Below are 25,740 nucleotides of genomic sequence, written 5' to 3'. Positions count from 1 at the left end.
TAAAAAACTCAAAATACCCCAAGAAGAAAAATGCAAAGAGGAAAAAAAGCTATTTTATATATCGGTTATCTTCCCATTTGAACATGGACTATTAATGGGCAATATTTGAATAAGAATCCTCAACCCAGCAGGAAAGTTTGAAATATACCCACCCCAATCTAAGAGTTAATTTTCAAGATAACCAGCAGAAAGTGAATGCTATATATATCTTAGTAACTACACAGATGATATTTAACGTTATTTAAACAAATGTAGACAGCCTGGTGACTAAATGGATTCGTAAGAGGCTGACAAACCACACTTAGTGTCTAGTCCTTAATGGAACTACAATTACATCAGGGGCGTCAAACTCACGGCCTGCTGGTTGGATGTGTCATGGGCTGGCCATACCCACCCCGGTTTAAAAGGGGGGGGGTCACACTACATCACATGATGATGTGATGATGCAAGTTTGACACCTTTGATCTACATGGAGGGAAGTAAGCAGTGGGGTACCCCAAGGGTCTTCATCCATTATTCTTCAAAATATTCATAAACAATTTAGGTGAGGAGACAGAAGGGGAATTCATCAAATTTGCAGATGATGCTAAGCTCACAGGAATAACCAACATCCCAGAAGGTAGGCTCAAAATTCAAAACCTTCGAACACTGGCCCCTATCTAGCAAAATGTAATTTAATTTTAAACCTAGGCAAGCAAAAAATACAGAGGTATAAAGTACTGTAGATAGTGCCCAGTAACTATGAAAGGGATTTAGGAGTCCTGGTGGACAACTACCGGTACTTAGATAGGGGACAGCACTGTGCTGCAGCTGCTGGTGCCTTTTGGGTGGTTGCAAATGCACCCTCTATCAGATACATCCGTTTCTTCTGCTGACTGCCATCTGACTGCAATTTGACAGTTCAAATCTCACTAGGCTCAAGGCTGATTCAGCCTTTCATCCTTCCGGGGTGGGATGAAAACCCAGATTGTTGGGGGCAATATGCTGACTCTGTAAACAGCTTAGAGAGGGCTGTAAAGCACTGTGAAGCAGCATTTAAGTCTAACTGCTACTCAAGCAAAGGGAAAGAGTGGCATGCACTCACAGTGCCTTACATCTTCCTTTCTGCAAAATATAATACATTGAAAACTATCCGCATTGTAATCAAGGCAAATCATTTTTAAGTCTACCTGTGTTTGCCGTACTTCAACAGGATACACAGCATATTCATAGAATCAAAATCCTGTGAAGTATTAGTACCTAAGGCTTTATAAAGCTTTAGTAAGACCACACCTGGAATATTGCATCCAGTTTTGGTCACCTCCATTAGAAAAAAGATGTTGAGGCTTTGTAAAAACCGCAAAGAACAGCAACTAAGATGATTAAAGGCCTGGAAGCTAAGCCATGAAGAAAGGTTGTAGGATTTGGGTTTGGCTAGTCTAGAGAAAAGAAGGAGTAAGGGTGACATCTTAGAAGTATTCCAGTATTTGTGAAACTGCCTCAAAGAGGAGTGGGTCAATTTATTTTCCAAAGCACCAGAAGGTAAGGCAAGAAATAATGGGAACTAATCAAACAACCTGGAATTAAGGAGAAATTTCCTAATAGTGTGGACAATTAACCAGTGGAACAATTTACCTTCAGAAGTTTTGGGTGCTTCAATACTGGAGATTTTTAAGAGACTGGATAGACACTTGTCTGAAATGGTATAGGATCTCCTGCTTGAGCAGGGAGTTGGACTAGAAGATTTCCAAAGTCCCTTCCAGCTCTATTTTGATTCTGAAATAAACTTACCGTAGCTAAATGTTATCGATTTTCTGCCCTAGTGACTAGAGATTAGCAGTAGTAATGTGTACTAATTTAGTACACAGGTAGATGATGTGCGTTGGACCATCATCCAAGATGGGAATTGTTAGTTTGGCCATCTGTTTCCACGCACTTGAAATGTGCATGCAAATTGTGACGTGGAGAAAATCTTGCCACAATCAATATGCTGTCATACTGAATTCGTAAATTCACAGCTCCCCATGAAATGAAATACTTCCTATGATCTATGTATATTTCAGCATTAGACAATGGGGTTGCATTTGATTAGATTGGCTTAACTCTGTACATGCTGCAATAACATGACAAAATTTATAACATTCAGTGTTGCAGTCAACAGTGAATAGCTGCATGTTAGATGCATAATATGAAGCACCATTTCATCACGGTCTTAGATGGTTGTACCTACTGCTACAACACTGCTAGAACAGTGGCATCAAAATCAAAGCTCCTTTCAATCAGTAGCTTTCCTAAGCTGAAAACATTACTCACTTTGAATGAACTCGTTAACAGCTGAGAACTGTGGGTGTAGTTTTTTATTTGGGCTGATTATAGGATGTATACCTACAGAGAAACTCAAATTATATGTCTGCTTCCCAAAAAGAAAGTTATATCGCATCACTGTTGGTACATCAATTGTTCCATGCAGGTCTCAGTCTTTGATGTTCTGAACACACAGTCCTGGATAAACTACCCAATTGGAAAAATATGTTCAGTGTTTCTGCAAGCTTCCAACATTGTTCAATGTATGTTCAACACATTCTGGGTTGTTGATTGCAGTATTCACTGACAAGCCTGGCAATGCGATCATCTGCCACGCAATATTTCTTCAGTTTCAGTGGAGGACCATGTTCTGAAAGGAGTTGTTCATAAATTGCATCTCTGTCTTTCTAGACTTTCCGCAGACCATCAATAAACTTCTAAATAGTTGGACGGTACAATCCCAATTGAGTACACAGTCGTCGTTGAGCAACTACAGAAATCGTTTATACAATCCTCTCCACTTTATGTTCAGTCAAACAGATTCCACAGGGCTGTTGCAAACAAAGGTAGTCATCTTCCTTGCCCTCTCCTGCCTGGATGACCTATGTCATTGTCCTTGAACCAGAGTTCCATAGAGGTCGCAGCTCTCCTGGCAGATATTTTTCTAGAGCAGCAACATATTCGTCCAAGTCCAGGACAGGCACTAATGCCAAAGCTGAAACTATTTTTGCTTTCGCAGCAAATTGCATTGGTGTTGATTTCATGGGCAGCTGCAATTTTTACCAAATGCTTCCTCATTTTGAGTGAGGTGGAACAAGCAGCCTTTTAGAGTCACTTCTGGGAAGTATTCCCTAGTGGCATTCATGCAGCCATTTCAAAATCACAGAGAATGGTCCGCAGCTGGGTGTTAGCCACTAGGATTTTCACGAACTTGAAAAACAATTTGTATGTAGCACAACACAGGGGGCATGCCCTCATACTTCTTTGCTAGGATCACATAAACCTGAGCAAACAGTTTGGCAGCAATAGCAAAAGTGCCATCCACATACCAGATGTTAGATGACTTAGGATATACAACCAACTACTTCAGCCAAATATTTGGATCCGGCTCAATCACTCTCTGAAATTGTGAAGTTAGAATGGCTCTTCTACACCTGAAGTTGGTGAATGGATCTTGTATTCCTTGGGTAATAGAAGGTCATCCAGGCTCACTGGGTCCAATGGTGCTGCCTGTATTTGTTTTCATCTGTTGGATAGTTTTTTTTTAATAACACAGAAGCTCTAAGTAGTGCAGCATGGACCACCGGGCTCATGTTGGCCAGAGAGGTATTAATAACTTGGGATATCCCTTCCATTGTCTCTTCAGCTCAGCGTTTCATCCTGGTCACAAATGTTGCTGCTTCTACATTCGCTTCTTCGAGGCAAGTGGGAATACCCATTGATTACTTTTCTGTTTCTGGTATGAATTCTGGCCTTGCTCACAGTGCCAAAATGGAATTGAAGAATCCACTTCACTCAGCTTACTGAATATGTAGAGGTACCCATCAGAAGCAAACTTTTCTCTTCTTCTCTTGCTTATAACAGTAACATCCATCTCACATGTGGAAATGGGACAACCAGCCATTTGCAACTCACCACAACCAACTTGCCATGACCCTCTCAGCACAGTCAACTCGCTATACTTTGCTAAAAAGGAAAAGAAAAAAGAAACTTGTACTGAGAGATTAAAAAGGACAAATTATGTAAAGCAGGAGTGTCAAACTCAAGGCCCATGGGTCAAATTCGGCTTGCAGGTTGCTTACATCTGGCCTGCGGGCCTGGTCTGGAAATAGCAAAGGAACAACCCATGTTGCCTCTGCTAGAGAAAATGATGAACCATCTGCGTGGCCCCCCATTTTGACTTTCAGGGTGTTGTGGGAGGCTGTACAGGCCCAAAATGGGGCACAGGCTCCTATTTTGGCCAGCAGACAGCTATCAAAACTAAAAACAAAAGGAGAAATGTTTCCACTTTTGTATTTGAGAATGCAAGAAGGGGCCGGAAGGAGAAATGGAAAGAGGAAAAGAAAAAAAGATGGGAAAGAGCAAGGGAAAAATAGGGAAAGGAAGAAGAAATTAGAATGAAGAGGGAAGGAATGAAGGATTATAAGAGTGGGTCTCAGGGAAGTCCTGCCTTAGCACTTGGCCACCACAGGTTCCCGCCCTCCCCCCAACATGTATCTCGTGTCATACCCGCCATGGTCACACCCACCCCAGCCATGACCACCACCACCCTGGCTCTCTGAGGTCAAACAGAACCCGGATCTGGCCCTCAATTAAATCGAGTTGACATCCCTGATCAGAGGTCCTCAAACTACAACCCTCAAGTTGGATATGACCCATTGAAGCCATTAATCTGGCCTGCACAGTACGACAAGGGTGCCCCGCCCATATCACCCCGCCTATCTGCTGGCCCCCACCTACCTTCTAGAGGCCAAAAAAGGGTCAGTATTTTTGGCGGGACTTTATACGATTGATTGGGTCCTCACACGGGTTAAGTTTGGCCTTTTACCCTAGCACCAACGGGGTGGCTGAAAGAGCCAATGCAATGGTGGAATGCTACCTGAGGCATTACATATCCTATCAACAATCAGACTAGTTAGGCCTACCATTTGCAGACTCAGCATATAATAATGCGATGCACCGCAGCACCGGCCTCACCCCCTTATTTGACTGGTTTCTATCATCGCTTTCTGCTTCCATTAGAATTATAGGGTTCTTTGTATTGTATCCACAACTGACCATTTGCAATACTTTCCTGAAATCTTCATCCTCTTCTCCGCCATAACCTTCATAGGAAAAGAAAAACTAAAATAACTTTAGGGAAAAAGAATAAAGCATCGGAAGTTTGAACATAATGAATAACTAACCGCTTCAAACTTGGAGCAAATCCTTCAAGAATTTGTTTCTCAGTATGATAACCATAGTGAGACTATTATAAACAAAAAAGTGGAAGGAGGCTACAATAACTAGAATGGTGGGATGGCTGGGAAAGATGAAGGAATCCTCAATGATGACTAAATTGACTCTGATTAGGCAGAGGATAATATTAATATTTATTAGAGATTGAAAACCACTGATGGATTTTTGAGTGAAAAAAAGAAAGAAATTGTGATCACAGTTGTGTTTGAAGATTAGAAAGGATAAATTAGGTAAAGGTGGGCACTATAATGTAACATTAGAAGGGGGGATTTGCCTTTTCTCTCTATTTTAATTTTATCATACTTTTTTCTTATTCAATAATCACATTATTCTTCTGCTCTGTATGGGGCTGTCAGAGGGCGGACCAATAAGGAGGCTGCATTCTCCTGCCAGCTGGCTGCTTGTGTCTCAGCCAATTAGGAGTGTCGGGCAGCCAGCAATGTTTTTAGGTGGCGTTGTAACCCCTGAGGACTTAACACCTTCTTTATTTCCTTTTCCAAATTTGTAGTTTTTATCCTGATAAAATGTCTGGCATATTCTTACCCAAAGAAGCCACGTTCCTATGATTTTCCAGCTTGACTTCCCAATACAGTGATCAACACTCAGCTGAAACCACTCCTCTTCACACAGCCACCTCCTTAAAGGACACACGACCTTCCTGAATGAGAAGAAAAAAGAACAAAAATAGGGAGGATTTCAAGATCAGTCCTTCTTGTTTAAATACAATACAATACAATACCAGAGCTGGAAGGGACCTTGGAGGTCTTTTAGTCCAACCCTCTGCCTAGGCAGGAAACCCTATACTGTTTCAGACAAATGGCTATCCAGCATCTTCTTAAAAATCTCCAGTGTTGGTACCAACCAGACAACTTCCCTTTGTATAAATCAAGTTTTCTGATGAGCTCCAAAAGTTGACCCACTTTCCCTTATAACCTGGAATATAGCAGGTTGGTCCGTCCCATCAAAAGACCAACTCTTTTTTGCCTATATATCACAATTTGACATCCTCTTCTTGCAGGAAACCTGGACCTCCACAGAGATTCATTTAGATGGGTATTGGGTTAACTCAATCCCGGCTGTCCCAAGCAAGGTGGGGGGCGGGGGAGAGCTAAAGGGGGTATTGTGACATTAGTTAATACATCCTTGCATTTCAAATGTGTACCACTGCCACCTTTCCAGCCATGGGTTGTAACTACATTACTCTTATTTAAACAGGTGGAGATTTTGCTTTTTAATATCTATATTCCTCTACTTAATAAGAATAATGTGATTAACAAGATTTGGGACAGCATAGAAGATTTTATTCTTGGCTGTTCAGCCAAATTCCCCAAAGCTGCAATAATTATAGGGGGGGACTTAAATGCTAGAATGGGTCCAAATGATCAAGCATTATATAAGCAGTTTAAGATTCTCTATGATGAAAATGTAACAGGTGAATCTTTGCATGCCAATTTAAAGACCCTAAAGCTCATCGGGCAGGCTTATGTGTAAGACAAATGACTGAACGTTTGGATCTTTGTATCCTTAATGGATCCCCATGGGGCAACTTCCCAGCAGAATATACTTATCGGGGAGCAGGAAGAAAATCCACAGTTGATTACTGGATAATATCATATGACCTCCTGAAGTTCTTACATAAGATGGAGGTAGACTCGTGACTGGAAAGTGATCATAATACAATACTCCTTACTCTCTCATTGCACCAGAATTCTCTAAGGGCAGGCACAGCCTACCTACCGAGGTTAGAGACTCAAAATACCCAGGTAAAAATTAAATGGAATGAGAAAAATGCTAAGGAAGTTACCAAGTGGATGTTAGCCCCTGAAACCATAGAGTTACGTACATCTCTACTAAGAAATAACTGTGGGGGATCTTACCTAGAGGGGTTTGAATCCTTAATTTTAAATTTGAATTCGGTTCTCAGTAACAGAGCACTAGCTCACCCCAAAATGCTAGCTTCAAAAAAGAAAAAATGGTTCGATAGGGATTGCGTTCAACTAAAAAAGATATATAATGTGGAATACAAGAAAAGTAAAAGTAACCCCTCCGAGGAGCACACTTACTACTTAAAGCAGCTGAAAGCACAATATAAGAACTTTCTAAAAGAAAATAAAAGTGCGGCTCTGAAGGAGTCTTGGCATAGACTAATTACGGCAGTCAGAACAAAAAATACATCCCTTTTTTGGTACATCACCAGGGGACTGGCAAAACTTCCCCTACCCCCAACAAATCAGGTTCCGATTCATGCCTGGGAAGAGTATTTTAAGGAGCTTTATACAGATCCAGACTATGTAACCAAGGAGAGCCAAGCTAGTTTGAACCACACTCCTCATTGGCCCCCCGGTTACACCAGAAGAGATCCCGGTTGATTGGAGCCCTAAAGGCTAATAAGGCACCCGGAGCTGATAATGTCCTGCCAGAAATAATTAAAACAAATGCCAGTTGGTGGGCTCCACTTTTAGCATCACTGTTTACATTTATAGACAATATAGGCCATATGCCTAGAGACTGGGGAGTAGCAATTATCATACCAATTTATAAAAAAGGGAATAGAAATGACCCAGGCAATTATAGGCCCATTAGTTTTCTAAGCGTTATTAGTAAACTGTATGCCAAACACCTAAATTATAAACTTCAAGATTGGCTAATTTCAGGGGGGATAATCAAAGACGAACAAGCCGGTTTTAGAGAAGGAAGATCCACGGTGGATCATATCTTGGTACTCCACCATTCAGTACAAAAATACACATATAAAAAAAAATCCTCTCTTTTTGTGGCCTTCCTGGATTTTAAACTGGCCTTTGATTCAATATCCAGGATCACCCTCTGGGAGAAATTAAAATGCACCACTAAAACGCCTCCTCTTCCTCATACAAAAATTGTATGCCAATTCCACCCTGAAAGTGAGGTGCAATCCCCAAGGGAGTTTAACCGGCTCAGTAAGGGTACAAAATGGGGTACGGCAGGGATGCATCCTGTCCCCCTCCCTCTTCAACTTCTATATTAATCCCCTGATTGATCTCTTAAAGAACTCTGATTTCCATCCTCCTAACCTAGCACAACGCCAAGTGCCAATTCTCTTATATGCTGATGATGCCGCTATCATTTCACAAACCCCCACAGGACTGAAGAGAGCAATTAGAGCAACACTCGGCTATTGCAGGCAAAACAAGCTGGTCCTTAACTTCGATAAATCAAAAAAATTAGTTTTTGCTAAAAGACCAAGCCAATACTCCTGGCAAATAGAAGGATATAGTTTGGAACAGGTTAGAACATTTAGATACCTTGGTGTGGTTTTCCACTCGCTAGGGACATAGAAGGCACACCTGGATCATACATTGCAAGCTGCCATTAGGTCCTCAAACGCAATCAAACATTTCTTTTATACAGGTGAGGTCAGTTAGTACCTGCTGCCTTAAAACTTTTTGAGGCCAAAACATTGGCACAAATTCTTTATGGGGCACAATCAGGAATCCTTGCAAAGAGAGACTCGCTAGAAACCATACAAACTAAATTCCTGCAGGCCATCTTAGCCGCACCCAATGGAACTCCAAATGCCCAGTTAAGAATTGAGACAGGCATGCCACAAATTCAGGTAAGAGCCTGGAAGATGATGATCATTTATTGGCTTAAAATGCATTTCTTTCCAGAGGGACTGTCCCCACTAGTGTTGACTGACAATTTCCCATCCCCCCTGGAAACAGGCAATTGATCACAAGCTGGGCTCTTATGGGCTCTCACCATTATTCTTAATGTCCCTAGGCTTTGATCAAGCAAAGCAAGTAGTAATTAATAGAATGAGGGACATGGAGTTCCAATAAGAACTAAATAGGTTGCCTCTCCACAGTAGGGACAGAATTAAACAGGGTGTGTGGGAATCGGCAAGATATCTAAATGACCTGATCTCCCCAAAACAAAGAATAGCTTTTTTCAGAGCCAGATTTAACATTCCTCCTTCAGCACTCCTCCAGGGCAGGTATAAGAGAACACCTATAGTAGAACGGGTTTGTATATGTGGTAAAGGAGAAGTGGAAGATAATTCACATGTTCTATTACACTGCGAGCTATACAGAGCTTGTAGGTCTGCACATATTCTCCCCTTATTAGAGAGATTGCCAGGGAGGGCAGACCATTTTTATCTAGGCTTCCTCCTCCAGGACACTAACCCGGTTACCATGTATGCAGTGGCAAAGTTCTGTGCTGCTGCAATGTCCATAAGAAAAAAAAATTGGCTACAGAAGTATAGTACCATCTTGCACCAATTATCTGGACATACCTTTAACAATCTTTGGACCATTATGTTATTATCCACTTTTAATGTCACTACTTTTTAATTATATTTTAATGTTAGTATTTTTTAACATAGTGTACAAACTAATGTGTATTGCTGGTCTTTGACAGTAATAAAGATTTTACTTACTTACTATGAAAAAAAGTTGCAGGATTTCAGTATGGCCAGTCTAGAGAAAAGAAGGACTAAGGGGTGACATGATAGCAGTATTTGAGAGAAGGGGGGCCAAATTTATTTTCCAAAGCATCAGAAGGCAAGACAATAAACAATGGATAGAAAATAATCAAGGGGAGAAGCAACCTGGAATTAAGGAGAAATTTCCTACGGCTGAGGACAATTAACCAGTGGAACAGCTGGGTGCTTCATCACTGGATTTTTTTAAAGAAAAATCTGGATTTGTCTGAAATGGTAGTCTCCTGCTTGAGCACAGGGCTGGACTAGAATATCAATGGAATTGATAATTATATTCCCAATGAAAGAAGCGGAAAAAATGTTTTCCATATTGCTAGTTTTTCTTTTAAAGGTATACCTTTATACGAATTCCAAGGCTGACTCAGCCTTCCATCTTTCCGAGGTGGGTAAATTGAGGACCCGGATTGTTGTTGGGGGCGATATGCTGACTCTGTAAACCACTTAGAGAGGGCTGAAAGCCTATGAAGTGGTATATAAGTCTAACTATTGCTATTGCTATTGCTAATTGTTTCCTCTCCCCCACCCCTCATAACAACCTCTGTTTTTGGACGCAGTGCAAGATGGATTCAAACTTCCTGCTATCTTCATCATGCTGTTACATATTTTTACATCATGAAGGGTCCCTATTTTGTAATTTTAACTATACATTATTAGATGTAATACAATAACAGAGTTGGAAGGGACCTTGGAGCAATAGCAATAGCAATAGCAATAGCAGTGGACTTATATACCGCTTCATAGGCCTTTCAGGCCTCTCTAAGCGGTTTACAGAGAGTCAGCATATTGCCCCCAACAATCTGGGTCCTCATTTTACCCACCTCGGAAGGATGGAAGGCTGAGTCAACCCTGAGCCGGTGAGATTTGAACCGCTGACCTGCTGATCTAGCAGTAGCCTGCAGTGCTGCTTTTAACCACTGCACCACCTTGGCTCTAAAGGTCTTCTAGTCCAACCCCCTGCCTAGACAGGAAACCCTACACCATTTCAGACAAATGGTTATCCAACATCTTCTTAAAAACTTCCAATGTTGGAGCATTCACAACTTCTGGAGGCAAGTTTGTAGGGTTTTTACAGTGAATCATCTGAATGGTCCTTGCACGTGTAAGCAAAAACTGTAGCAATCTGCAGAAAATATTTGCCTGTCAGCTATTCTTTGCTTGCAGCGTTCCCAGGCATGGTCAAGGGCACGGGATGAAACAAAGTATAACCTGCAACATTTTATTCACTCATTTGATAACACTTGATTTATTCAGCTATAACAACATGCACATTCTCACATATACCAATGATGTAAGGACTAACCAATTATTGTGCCCTGGAGACTTGTTAGCCAATAATGAAATAACACGTAAAGTAGGTAGAGCTAAGAAGCTGCTATAAGTATGATGTTTCATGATTAATAATTTTGCTGTTGATTCTGCTGTTGATTCTCATGTCAATTCTGGTTGCTCAATAAACTTCTGTTGGTTCAGCTATCTGTGGATTGCATTATTTCTTTCATCTTCGGGACCCTAAATGCTACACAAGTTGTTCCACCGATTAATTGTTCTCACTGTCAGGAAATTTCTCCTCAGTTCTAAGTTGCTTCTCTCCTTAATTAGTTTCCACCCATTGCTTCTTGTTCTACTCTGAGGGGCTCTGGAGAATAGTTTGACTCCCTCTTCTTTGTGGCAACCCCTGAGATATTGGAACTGGACTAGAAAACTTCCAAGGTCCCTTCCAGCTCTATTCTGATTCTTTTTGGGACTAAAGTCATACTATAACACAAAGGCTGCTTCACACAATTTGTCCTGACCTCAAACTGGTTAACCAACTGTTAACCAATTTGGTTAGCTGGTTAACCAACCCTGACAAAAATAAAACCTTATAAAACCACTAATGTCAGGGAATAAAGTGGGGAATCCTATTAGATACTTTCCGTTCTCTGCAGCTGGGGCATCTCCTGACCCAATCCTTCTTGATCGACTTCTATCAAAGACTCAAAAGACTAGACAGATATATTTAAAATATGATTTAGATTTCTATTTCCTAGTTATTTATTCTAATGATTTCAAAAAAGGGTTAAGAATCTTTGTTTAAACCAGTGGTAGTCAACCCATCCCTACCGCTCACTAGCAGGTATTCCAGCTTTCATGGTGGGCGGTAGGGGTTTGCTGTAACTCTGCTTTATAAATTTTATAAAGTAAAGTTACTTCCCTACTTTATAAATCACCATTACTGTGGAACTGGCAGGCAGTTAGAAAATTTTAATACTACCAGAAATACAAAAGTGGGCGGTAGGTATAAAAAGGTTGACCACCCCTGGTTTAAACAATAACCATTTCAAGGTCACAAAATAGCAATTAAGATCTATATAAATCGATTTCATTAGAAAATTTTATTTATTTAGTCAAGCATGAAGACAAATATATAAGTATAAACAGGATTATGAATACATAAAATGGATAGAAATATAAGGGAACATTAGGACAGGAACAGTAGGCAGGTTGGTGCGCTTATGCTCGCCCCTTACGGACCTCTTAAAAATGGGGTGAGGTGGACAAGTAGACATCAACATTTACATCAACTTATAATAAAACTTAGACAGCAGAGCCCCATTCATCATTCTGGTCCAAACCCCTTGAGAAGCCTGACTGAACAAGCCACCATCCAATAACAGAGGACTAATAACCCGAATGAAAAAACCATTTACAGCCTAACAAAATCTCCTGATTAATGCAACCGAGGTGGCGCAGTGGTTAAATGCAGCACTGCAGGCTACTGCTAGATCAGCAGTTCAGCGGTTCAAATCTCACCGGCTCAGGGTTGACTCAGCCTTCCATCCTTCCGAGGTGGGTAAAATGAGGACCCAGATTGTTGGGGGCAATATGCTGACTCTCTGTAAACCGCTTAGAGAGGGTTGAAAGCCCTATGAAGCGGTATATAAGTCTACTGCTATTGCTATTGCAACTCCTACAAACCCCTTTCCCGCTTTTTAACCTAATGCACACTTTTTCAAACACGGAGAAATGAAGACGGGTGGATTTCCAACTCCTAGGCTTTCAAGAGGCTTAGGAAACACCAGCCCAATCGGGCACACGGTGCGAATGCTGCGTTCTCAGCCCCACTTTGGGGGAAACGGCCCCTCCTTTCTGGAGATCTCTATTTTTGCTTCGCACCCTTCCTCTCCCCCTGCCTGGACCCTGCATGGAGAAGGGCGGCAGGGGACCATGGGACCTCAGACTCCGACCCCGGGGAAAGTCTTGGCCCGTCTCCATGCATGACTCCAGCGCGGGTCCCCTTTTACACGGGCAGAGCCGCCACTCACGCAACTGGAGAATCTCGTTCGGGATTCCAGTCCCAGCATAGTTTCCCGGCAGCCACTGCGCTTACCGCAAAGTCCTAGCTCCGGGCTCACAGATGGAGGGCAGAAGGGCTCCTAGCCTCTCCCGACGAAGACCCCGCGCAATTCCGGCGCATGCCCAGTTCCCTCCTGCACTGAGAGCGCCCTCCTAGTGGACTCTGCCCGAAGTGCCAGGATTCCCCTAAAGGGCGGGAAAGAAGAGCGTGCCTGAGGTGAGGCGGAGGGCAGGGATGATGGGCATGGGAGTAAGGCGGAATGGCCCCTCTCTCCCCGGTTTCCTGTTCGAGAAAAGTTTTGGCGTCTCCGCAGGTGGCAGATTTACGCATTCAGCTGCCCCTCTCAAATTTCTTGCCTTGAAATCCCACTTGAAGCACAGAGTGACATCTTAAAGGAAAAACAGCAATTGGAGTGGCAAACGGATATAATTGTATCAAGAAAGAAAATTTGTATCGTGGGTTTGAAATGAGGGGTCTTTGGTACTCTCTGAGCTTGCTTGTTTTTTTTCCAGAAATGTCATTATCCAAACCAGTGGTGAAATTCAATTTTTTTTACTACGGGTTCTGTGGGTGTGGCTTGGTAGGCGTGGTGTGGCTTGGTGGGTGTGGCTTGGTGGGTGGGTGGCAGGGGAAGGATACTGCAAAATCCCCATTCCCTCCCCATTCTGGGGCCAGCCAGAGGTGGTTCTCCGAACTACTCAAAAATTCTGCTACCGGTTCTCCGAACTACTCAAAATTTCCGCTACCGGTTCTTTGAACTACTCAAAATTTCTGCTACTGGTTCTCCAGAATGTGTCAGAACCTGCTGGATTTCACCCCTGATCCAAACTAAGCAACATAATCAGTGCTAGTAAGAAGTGAGAGCAAACTCCATTCCTTACTTGCATTGATGATGTTACCTAGTTTGGATAAGGAAATGTTTGCAATAAAACAAACAAGCTGAGAGAGCACCAAAGAAATAATTATACCACAGGAAAAAGAGAGAATATTGATTGCACATGTATAACTTTCTGAAGAAACTTACCATGTCTTTCTGCAAGCCAAATGCTGGAGGCACTGCATATCAGATTCTGCAACTGGTGTAAAAGCTGCAAGCTTTTCCTATGGACTTCTCATTTCTAGAATACCTTTGAATCTACAAATTATAATCTTCAATACATGCTTATAATCAGTGTAGGAATTCACTTTGTTTCATGTACCCAGTTAAGGCACACAAGAGTGCCTTTTGGGTGGTTGCAGATGCCCCTGCTGCCTTCGGATAAATGCGTTTTTCAGCAGAATTCGCTATGCGACCACTCGTTTTGATGTGTTTCTTTCATGATCACAGAATTCAATGACTAACAAATATGTTTGTGCTGATATAGCTTTGCATACCACCAATTTTTTCCCCCCTGAAGAATGAAGCTTGGAACGTTACCTTGCATTAAGTTCAAAGAAAATCATTCCTACAACTACCAGGTTTGTTCTTTATTATCGTTATTTTTTTGTTGTCCAGTTTGACCTGGAATCATGAAGGAGCAATATTTGAATAAACATCTTCAACCCAGAAATCTGAAATATGTCCCCAATCAAAGCTTTCAAACATATTAATGTGTTAATTTTTAAGACAACCAAGAAGAAGAAAAGGTTTTATCTGTCTACCCCACTATCATATGTAGACTTTTTCTTAGCCCTTGTCACATCATAAAGGAAAAGGGGCTCCTACCCTTGAGAAAAACAATCTCATCAATTTCAGGGGCTTCTCATCATTCTGCCTCCTTTTTTGAGAGAGGAATTTTCATCCTGAAACTCTCTTCACACTCAACATGGGCTTGTTATGTGATTGTTGTTTAATGTCATGAGAATCCTTTGACCAAAAATGGTTCCCTGCAGAAGCATTCATACTGGTTGATCAGGTCTCAGTTCTTCGCAGTTGAAGCAAAGTTGGACTAGTTTTTTGTATCTTCACATCCAGGAGGAAGTTCCCGTTCCCATTTCTGTATGGTTGGTCAGGAGAGACTGAAGTAGTTTTCTGAAGTATTTTTTTTTAATTCATATTGTTTTACTTTGGTCCACACAGATTTCCAAAGATCTTCCTTCTTGCTTGATCATTTGTAATGTCAGCACACTGGAGTTGTTTTCATTCTCATCCTCTTTAGTATCCCTAACTTGGGAGAAAAACAAAAACAAAAAAGGAAAGAATTTTAAGATTGTGAAAAAGAAGGAAAGTTGAAACCATGGCAAGTGTCTTTGGATCGGATGAATTTCTACCTGCATATCTGCTATAGTGGAAGAAAGACCAATCAAGCTTTATCTGGAAGAGATGCATCCAATAAATACAGTGCCTTCTACAGTTGTTAAAAGTGTATCCAACTAAGGATCATGATCAACTGGAAACTGGGATAAATGTAAACTTAAGAAAAAAAACCTTCTTTTATTGATGTGCAATAGCAACAGCCACTTAAAAATGGCACTTTCAAAAATCTGGTTCATAATTCTGAAATCAATTCTTTCTTACAGTCAAAGGCCAGCATAAAAAGGGTTGGATATTATCAATTAAACATAATAATAATTTAAAAGTTAATATAATTAAAACAGACACACCCATGTTTTTCCCATTGGTAAATTCATCTCCCTGGTACTGTCAGCTTTGAGGGTCAGACTTAAAAAATGTCCCTTCATTAGTTCAGTATACACAAATAGGAAATGCAGATTTAATCAATTAAATCAAAAATTTCCATAGATTCTCACCCAAATGGATCTGTGTATGGGAAATTAGGTCATTCCTTGTCCTGAAACTCTTTCCACATTCCGAACATTTATATGGCTTGTCCTCTGCGTGGATCTTTTTATGTCTCATAAGAGATGACTTTTGACAGAAATCCTTTCCACACTCCATGCATTTATATGGCTTCTCTTCTGTATGGATCCTTTTATGTCTCATAAGAGGTGCATTTTCACAGAAGCTCTTTCCACACTCCATGCATTTATATGGTTTATCGCCTGTGTGGATTCTTTTATGAGAAGTGAGATTACTGCTTTGAGTAAAAGTCTTTCCACACTCCATGCATTTATATGGTTTATCGCCTGTGTGGATTCTTTTATGAGAAGTGAGATTACTGCTTTGAGTAAAAGTCTTTCCACACTCCATGCATTTATATGGCTTCTCCCCTGCATGGATTCTTTTATGGGAATGAAGATTACTACTGGTAGTAAAACCCTTTCCACACTCTAAGCAGTTATATGGTTTTTCTCCAGTGTGGATCCTTATATGTTTCATAAGGGATGCATTTTCGGAAAAGCTCTTTCCACACTCTGGGCACTTATAAGGCCTCTCTCCACTGTGCACCCTTTCATGGGATGTAAGATTCCCCTGTTGACTGAAGGCCTTTTCACACTTCACACATTTATATGGCTTCTCACCTGTGTGGATCCAGTTATGGGAAGTAAGTTGGCTACTATTAATGAAGGTCTTTCCACACTCCATACATTTATATGGCTTTTCCCCTGCATGGATTCTTTTATGGGAATTAAGATTACTACTAGTACCAAAGCCTTTCCCACACTCCAAACAATTATATGGTTTTTCCCCCGTGTGGGTCCTTTTATGCTTTGTAAGCGATGCATTTTCAGAGAAGCTCTTTCCACATTCTCGACATTTGTAAGGCCTTTCTCCACTGTGCATCCTTTCATGGGAAGTAAGATTACCCTGTTGACTGAAGGCCTTTCCACACTCCAAGCATGTATATGGCTTTTCTCCTGTGTGAATCCTTTTATGGGAAGTAAGTACACTCCTTTTAGTAAAGTTCTTTCCACACTCCATGCATTTATATGGCTTCTCTCCTGTGTGGATTCTTTTATGGAAACTAAGGGAACCACACCTACTGAAACTCATTCCACACTCTCTACATTTATATGGCTTCTCCCCTGTGTGAATCCTTTTATGGGAAGTAAGATGACTGCTCTGAACGAAGGTTTTTCCACACACTCTGCATTTATATGGCTTTTCCCCTGTGTGGATCCTTTCGTGTTTCAGAAGGGATGCATTTTCACAGAAACCCTTTGCACACACACTGCATTTATATGGCTTTTCCCCTGTGTGGATCCACTTATGGGAAGTAAATTGATTGCTTCTTCTGAAACATTTCCCACACTCCAAACATTTATATGGCCTCTCTCCTGTGTGGATCCTTTTATGAATAGTAAGAGACCCATTTTCACAGAAGCTTTTCCCACAGTCTAGGCATTTATATGGCTTCTCTCCTGGGTGAATTTTGTTTTGAGATGAACTGGATTTATTTTCATGACTAAAAGACCAAGTCCAATTGAATTTTTTCCAATTGTCTCTATACACATGACCTTCTCCTTTGGCTTGCATTGGATAGTGTTTATTGACATCTAATTTATTTTTGAATTGTTGTACACGTTTCTCAAAAGATTTCTTCTTTATCTTCCCTTGTTGGGCAAGAAAGTCTTTCATCAGAGCATCAATGGAAGATAAGCTTTTCTGATTCCAATTATTTAACTGTTTTTTCTCATGGCTTTCTAGTTGCATTTGCATTGCACGCTTCTGCATTCCGTCTCCAGAATTCATCATTTGGAACGATTCCCCAGAATCTTTATTCTCCTGCACATTATTACCTTCAAAGGAAAAGAGAAATGACAATGAAAGGAAGCTTGGAGAAAAATATAAAGCTATAGGAAGTCACATAGAACATAGAATAACAGGGTTCGAAGGGACCTTAAAGGTCTTCTAATCGGACCTCCTGCCTGTGGCAGGAGATCCTATACCATTCCAGACAAATGGCTGTCCAATCTCTTATTGTCAAAGTGATAGCGCTCCCACAACTTCCAGAGACAAGCTGTTCTATTTTATTTTCCTTTCCTTTTTTAATTATCTGCACATATTCAAATCTCACCTTGAGTTAACTTTGAGTGAAGCAAGACTCAGGGGAAACATTCAACTAAGTATTAGGAGAAAACCTAAAATATATTGGAAGGGAGCCAATTCAGCAGGGACTTATAAAAACTACTTTGCCTTTACTATGCATTTTTTTCTTAGCAAAATCAAATCCTTGAAAGAAAAAAAGAGTTCTTCAATTAATCCTAAACAGCATATTTTCAATGGAAAACTAGCCCATTTTGCCATTAATCCCAAGGCGCAAAGTAATTGGAAAAGAAAGGTCCTTAATTCAAAAGCCTAAATACCACCTATCTCCTGTTTACAACACAGTCCTTTCAGCAGTTCCAAAAAGAACACCCACTGGCACCATTCAGATGACTAGAAAAAAATCCAAGTGGCCTCAACAATTCTTAGAAAGATTACTAACGACCAGATGACTGCAAGGAATATAAATCCTTCCATTCCCCACCATTCAGTCAGAATTGAAGAGACTTCTTGGATGAGAAGTGAAATATCTTCAAGGAAAAACAAAGTCCAGTTGCCTCTTGAAAAAAGCACCTGTGGGACAACCATGACCTGGATGACTGAGAATCTCCCTAGACACCAAGAGCCTAAATAAATGATAATCCTTCATTATATAGATGTAATTTTTATTTTTAGATTTATTTGCTGTCTATTTGCGTGTGATGGAATGGAACATCTCTTGAATCCAAGGGTTAGTTTTTTACTAACATGTTGAAATAGAAATGAAAACAAATCACCAGATTAGAAGTAGTACAGAATTTTTGTATTATTTATTTGTATTTTATTGGTCTTGTATGCTGCCCACTCCCGAAGGACTCTGGGCGGCTTCCAATAAACAAGGGAAGGGGATAAATAGACAAATAGACAAACAACAATTTAAAATACACAACATTCAGTTACCGTGGGGCTGGCTATTTCAACAGCCCCCCAGCCTGCCGGAGCAGCCAGATCTTAGTGGCTTTGCGGAAGGCCGGGAGAGTAGTAAGGGTCCGGATCTCCACGGGGAGCTCATTTAAGCAAGAAACCAATGACCTTTTTCCTTCCTTGGAGCACAAGAAGACCAGATCTTTTTACTTCTCCCCCACAAGAGATAATATATAGTTGGAATTTTTAATTAAAAAAAAATAGTTGATGACATCAGACTACAAAATGTATTGCCAAACTCTATGATAGGGGAATAACAAACCCATACACAGATCGGCCACATTTCTTTGATTTTCCAGCATGACTTCCCAATGCAGAACTTTTTGGTCAGGATCCAGATGAGACCACTCCTCCTCAGAGAAATACACAGCCACATCTTCATAGGACACAACACCCTCCTGAACAAGAAAAAACAGAAAAGACCCAGAAGGATTTACAAGATCTGCCGTATTCTGTAGAAATTCATAAAGCAAAGATAACAAAAAAATTATCAACATGATATAGATTCTGCAAGACTTTTAATGCCAGCATCCATCCATCCATCCATCCATCCATCCATTGTATCTCACTCTATTTATCGTTATCTATCTATAGTATATCCATCCATCCATCCATCCACCCACCCACCCACCCACCCACCCACCCACCTATCTAACGTATCTATCTATCTAACGTATCTATCTATCTATCTATCTATCTATCTATCTATCTATCTATCTATCGTATCTCACTCTATCTATTATATCTATCAATCTATGGTATATCTATCTATCCATCCATCCATCCATCTGTCATATCTATCTGTTCTGACCCGCTCTGGCCTGTGAATAAACCAGAACACAGGCTTGGCTGTTTGCCACTATTTAATTAATGAGATAACAAATCCTTTGGCTGAGGGCCCAGACAACTCACATTCAATATAATAGCTTGGCAGCAACCCAGATAGTTCCAATGAAGCAACGCAGATAATCCAAACGAACAGACACAGCTAGAATACAGACAGATTTCTTCAATACTAGTTCGAACGGTTGTTTCCTGCAAATGTCCCCTCCCAATGCCTCACTTATAAACTCTCTTGGAAGGGGCCCATCCATAACCACCTGTGCGTAATTATCTTCTATGAGTCTGCCTACGGAGTTGCTGCTTGCATTTCTCAGCCCTTCTCATTCGAGCATCAGGGACAAACTGCCTTTGATCTTCCCCACTGCTCCATGCCTCAGGCGCCTCCTGGTGGCCAATCAGCCTCTCTGGACCCTGCTCTAAGTCTGAACCCTGCACAGGATCCTCCAGATCTTCCATGGCAGACTCATATGGTTCCTCACTATCCGAATCCATCAGCAGCTCAACCGGATCCTGCTGGGCCACAACATACATCTATCTATCTATCTATCTATCTATCTATCTATCTATCTATCTATCTATCTATCTATCTATCTATCTATCTATCTATCTATCATCTATCTATCTATCTATCTATCTATCTATCTATCTATCTATCTATCTATCTATCTATCTATCTCTCTATCCTATCTATCTATCTATCTATCTATCTATCTATCTATCTATCTATCTATCTATCTATCTATCTATTATAGCTCACTCTATCTATCTATCTATCTATCTATCTATCTATCTATCTATCTATCTATTATAGCTCACTCCATCTATCGTATCTATCAATCTATGGTAAATCAATCTATCCGTCCGTCCGTCCGTCCGTCCATCCATCCATCCATCCACCCATCTATCGTATCTATCGTATCTATCGTATCTATCTATCTATCTATCTATCTATCTATCTATCTATCTATCACTCAATCACTCAATCACTCAATCAATCAATCAATCTATGGTATATCCAGCCAGCCATCTATCCATCTATCATATCTATCTATCTATCTACCGTATCTATCTACCATATCTATCTATCTATCATCTATCTATCTATCTATCTATCTATCTATCTATCTATCTATCTATCTATCTATCTATCTATCTATCTATCTATCATAATGTGAAAAAGAAAATACACCGTCTTTGGGTTCTATGGTTTTACCTATCAGGACATAATAAAAATCATCTGGTTCTTAGCAGTTCTTATAAGTAATTAAATACAATCTCAGATGAACAACACATGATATATTATACCATGCCATCATTTATTGTACAAAAAGAAAGGCAAAATGGAAAAGCCACGTGTGAAAAAAATGAGTACACCCCATGATTCAACAGAGTGCAGAATCACCTTTAGCAACAATAATTTGAGGTGATCATTCTCTGTATGGCTTTATCAGGCTCTCACATCACTGTGAAGGAATTTTGACTGACTCTTCTTTACAACACTTTCACAGTTCATTGAGGTCTGTGGACATTTGTTTATGCACAGTTCTCTTGAGGTTCTGCCACAGCATTTCAATTGGATTGAGGTCTGGACTTAAACTGGACCATTGATTTGCTGATGGATTTGGGATCATTGTCCTGTTGCAAGACCCAATGTCAACCAAGCTTTAGCTGTCAAATAGATGGCTTCCCATTTGATTCTAGAATACTTTGGTATACAGAGGCGTTCATGTACAGCTCCGTGACTGCAAGGCTGTAAAACAAGCCCAAATCCTCACCCCTCCATCACCGTGCTTGATGGTTGGTGTGAGATGTTTGAGCTTATACGCTGTGTTTGGTTATAGCCAGTGGTGGGTTCTGGATCCCGTCGCAACCAGTACATTGCGCATGGGGCCAAGCATCCTAGTTGGGCATGTGCGCTGTGTGCGCATGTGCACGCCACCGCCCTGTGACAACCAGCTGCACAATTGGCCTGTTTGCGTTATAAACAGCTATGGAACACTGTGGCCTTTATTTTTCTAAAACAAGCGACATGGTGTGATATGTCATGTGTTGCTGTTCATCTGAGGTTGTATTTACCTACTTTTAAGAACTGATGATAATTGGGACACGGTGGCTCAGTGGCTTAGCTTGTCGATCAGAAGGTTGGCAGTTCAGCGGTTCGAATCCCTAGCACTGTGTAACGGAGTGAGCTCCTGTTACTTGTCCCAGCTTCTGTCAACCTAGCAGTTCGAAAGCACATAAAAATGCAAGTAGAAAAATAGGAACCATCTTCGGTGGGAAGGTAACAGCTTTCCATGCCCCTTCGGCATTTAGTCATGCCAGCTACATGACCGCAGAAACATCTTCGGACAGCGCTGGCTCTTCGGCTTTGAAACGGAGAGGAGCATCGGTCCCTAAAGTCAGGAACGACTAGCACATATGTGCGAGGGGAACCTTTAGCTTTACCTTAAGAACTGATAAGGACCAGATGATTTTTATTATGTCTTGATATGTAAAACCATATAACTCAAAGAAGGTATACACTCTATCTCTATCTCTCTGCCCCCTCTCCTTCAAAGATTAACTAGAAAAATGAGATTTAAGATCTAGCCTTTGAAAATATTTCCTACTAATAATCTAAGTGTAGAAAATACGAACCCCTGGATCCAAACAAACAACTTCAAAGAAAACTAAACTGACTGATAGCAACTTGAATCTTCTATTCCCCTTTCCATGTTGCTCAAGAAAACACAAATAATCTAGCCCAAACAAAAGTGCTTTGTTACATTAGTTTCACTTCCTGAAGGAAAGCAAATATATTAATCTAATGAATTATTTTTTTCCTTCTTACTTGAGTTGGAGGTTCAACCATTGTTTCATCTCCATCATAGAGAGCAGACAACTTCATTTGACTCTTCCCTGTAAGGGATACAGAATTTTAAAATACATAATTAACAAAATAGGATGACAGAAGATAGAAGACATAAAGATGAGACAGCTGAGATCTCTTTGGGTAAGGGGAGGGAACCTTGGATTACCTCCTCCTGAGATATCCTGACTTGGGTCTTCCTGAGAGATCCTTCTGAAAAGCAGCTCTTGGGAGGGATTTGATGGATTCTTCCTTCCCTCAGGACCTCTGATCTCCACAGCAAAGGACTTGAAGTAGGAGGCAAGAGGAAAAAGAAGCAGAATTAATAGACATCACACAAAGTAAAGTGGATTATTGTTCTCTGAACACAACTTCAAAGTCCCCAGCATCAACAAGGAGGCAGTAAAGAAAGGAATTGCTGTCCCCAATTGATGATACCTAGTTTGTGCAATGAAACATCTGGAAGAAAACAAGCAAACTCAGATAACCCATTTCAACCCTGAGCTACAAATATTCTCCTTTATTGGTGACTGATCTACTACAATGGATAATGAAATAATGTCCTATAAGAATTAGTGTGATATAATTTTATGAGTGCGAGAAAAGTCTTTATTCTTTATTCACTTTTGGACTCCTAAGATGAAGGTATCTCACCTGCAACTTGAGCTGCTCCTTAAGCTCTTCCACCTGGCTCAGGAGGAAACCTTCTGCCAGGGCCACCGCCTGGGAGCTGGTCTCTGCTCCACACTCCCGCACCCAGCTCTCCATCTCTGGGGAAAGAAGGGCCATGAGCTGCTCCAGAACCACCAGGTCCATCATCTGTGCTTTAGTGTGTCTTTCTGGTCTCAGCCATCGCTTACAAAAATTGTGGAGTTGGCTGCAAAGTCCTCGAGGACCCTCAGCCTCCTGGTATTGGAGGCTCCTGAGGTTCCAGGGCTGAACTTCTGAATGCATGATGGTTTGCTCCTTCAGGATCTTCTGCCCAGTTCTGGCCTCACAGCACCCAGGTTGTACAGCTGAAAGGCCTTTTCCAGTTCTCTCACTTGCTAAAGGTTGTGTCTCCATCTTTTCTCTGCCAGTAACACAACTCCAAGGAATCTTGTAGATCTCCAAATGCCTTTTCATTCATAGGACCGATGCCAGAGCCACTGGAATAAGCACAGAAGGCCATTAGGCGCTCTTTTCCCAAGAGATAAATTTTACATGTCAAGAATTTAAAATGGTTTCCAGTTTCTGTATTTGAGATGGGGGGGAAAAATCCAAGAATGAGAAAGTGGATACTTTAACCATTGAACAAGTTATTCCCACAGAACTGGAATAAGTTTGCAATGGAATTGAGCAGATAAATCCTGCTTTTGTGCATGTATGTGTGCATTTGTGTGAGTGAAGTACACTATTTTTTCATATAAGGAACAATTTCCATTCTATATTCACCTCCAAAGGAGTATTCACATAAACTGCCAAACTCAAAACAGGTGGACATGGAAGCTCATTACAGGTAGTCCTCGAGTTACGACCACAATTGAGACCAAAATTTATGTTGCTAAGTGAAATATTTGCTAAGTGAATTTGCCCCATTTTATGACTTTTCTTGCCTGAGTTGTTAAGCGAATCATCGCATTTGTTAGGTTAGTAACACGGCTGTTAAGCGAATCTGGATTCCCCTTTGATTTTGCTTGTCAGAAGGTCACAAAAGCTGTTCACATGATCCCGGGGTACTGCAACTGTAAATATGAACCATTTGCCAAGCATCTGAATTTTGATCATGTGACCGGGGAGATGCTGCAAATGCAGTGGCGGGTTGCTAATTGGTTTACTACCGGTTTGCTCGTGCTTACGCCATCCACCGCCACCAATATCAGTTCAGCCGAACAGGGCCAAACCGAGAGCAACCCAGCTCTGCTGTAATGGTTGTAAGTGTGAAAAACGGTCATAAGTCACGGTCATTTTTCAGTGCCGTTGTAACTTTGAACAAGTGAATAAATGAACTGTTGTAAGTCGAGGGCTACCTGTAAACATTGAAATGCCAGGAAACGACCCTGGCTGAATATGCCCCCTTTTCCTTCTTAAGGGAGTCCTTTGGAGAGGAGAGCCTTCCTCGGACTCGCAGGCAGATTCACACAACCTGGCGGGAGCCCAAGAGGCTCATCCCAGCGCAGACCCGAGGTTCCCCCGAGCAGGACTGGAGAGGCTGCCCCACTTTTCTTCCCCTCCGGAGACAGGATCGGGTCCTCGGGGAGCCTGGTGCGAATCCTGCCTCCTCCTCGCCCGGCTTCTCTGCTCTCCTGCTGGGCCTCCGCAAGGATAACCCGACCCTTCCCCCCCATCCGAGCTCTTCCCCGGACACGGGGCGGGAAGGGACCCCCCGCCGCCTTCCTGGGATCACCCGGTTCGTCTTCTGCTGCTCTGGAGCTCCACTTCCCTCCCTGTATGGAGAGGGCGACTGGGGAGCATGGGACCCGGGGTTGCAGCCGGAGGAGGGCCGGCCGCGGGTCTCTCCCTCCTCCGCCTCCCTTTGCACGGGAAGAGCCCCACCCGCCACTTCACCCTCACCCGGGGCACGTCTGGATCTCCCCCCCGCCAGGCTCTCCCGCAGCTTCTCAGCCTCTTGCGGAGCCACAAGGGTTAAGGAGAGCGAGTGCGGCTCCCCAGAACGGCAAGCGTTTGTGACGTCACTCCCTTCGCAGCCTAATCTACAAAAACAGCTGTGACCTTCGCCCTCCAGTGGGCCAATAGGGAAGCGCCTGACATGATACTCTTTTTGCCGACCGCGCCCCCTTGCGGATTTGGCGCGAGGTGCCAGAATTATAGAAAGGGCGGGAAAGAGGAGAGCTTCTGAGGCGAAGGGAGGAGGGCAGGGATGATGGGCATGGGAGTAGGAGGAAAGGCTCGTATCAGTTGCTCCCTGCCCTGAAGACTCTGAATAAAAAGAAAAATTTCTAAAATGGAGGAAAAGCTGAAACCCTATGGATATTCCAGAAATTTTACCTCATAAAGAGGCTCCTTAATTGAGAAATGAAGAGGGGAAATGGGATTTCATCTCTTGACTGGAGAAAAAGTGGAATTACAAAACTAAGAATGGAAGATTGTGAAAAAGGAATATAAATCTAGACTAGGATGAGGGAAAAGCCATTTTTTACATAGGGATTCAGTAGGAA

General features: G+C 41.7%; 1 protein-coding gene across 5 annotated transcripts in view; it reads right to left on the bottom strand.

The window, feature by feature from the left end:
* Positions 1 to 25,223, bottom strand: part of LOC116503340 (zinc finger protein 665-like) — a 36,452-nt gene extending 11,229 nt beyond the window's left edge. The window contains exons 1-9 of one of the 5 annotated variants that reach the window (XR_004254690.1): positions 23,237 to 24,137; positions 22,752 to 22,869; positions 22,565 to 22,632; positions 19,160 to 19,289; positions 15,792 to 17,681; positions 14,767 to 15,208; positions 13,095 to 13,246; positions 5,785 to 5,899; positions 5,014 to 5,108 (exon numbers count right to left, since the gene is read on the bottom strand). Coding sequence is in view for 4 of the 5 variants with exons in the window: in XM_032209701.1 (XP_032065592.1) it covers positions 15,093 to 15,208; positions 15,792 to 17,681; positions 19,160 to 19,289; positions 22,565 to 22,632; positions 22,752 to 22,869; positions 23,237 to 23,707 (2,793 nt within the window). In the remaining variant the exon portion in view is untranslated. Of the gene's footprint in view, positions 1 to 5,013; positions 5,109 to 5,784; positions 5,900 to 13,094; positions 13,247 to 13,956; positions 15,209 to 15,791; positions 17,682 to 19,159; positions 19,290 to 22,564; positions 22,633 to 22,751; positions 22,870 to 23,236; positions 24,138 to 25,135 lie in introns of those variants that run through there. The other 4 variants (XM_032209701.1, XM_032209700.1, XM_032209699.1 and 1 more) reach the window with 4 other exon arrangements.
* Positions 25,224 to 25,740: the final 517 nt, after the last annotated feature.

This window comes from Thamnophis elegans, chromosome 2, assembly GCF_009769535.1.
Source record: "Thamnophis elegans isolate rThaEle1 chromosome 2, rThaEle1.pri, whole genome shotgun sequence".
Classification (NCBI taxonomy): Eukaryota; Metazoa; Chordata; class Lepidosauria; order Squamata; family Colubridae; genus Thamnophis; species Thamnophis elegans.
This window is presented reverse-complemented; position numbering and strand designations above follow the sequence as displayed.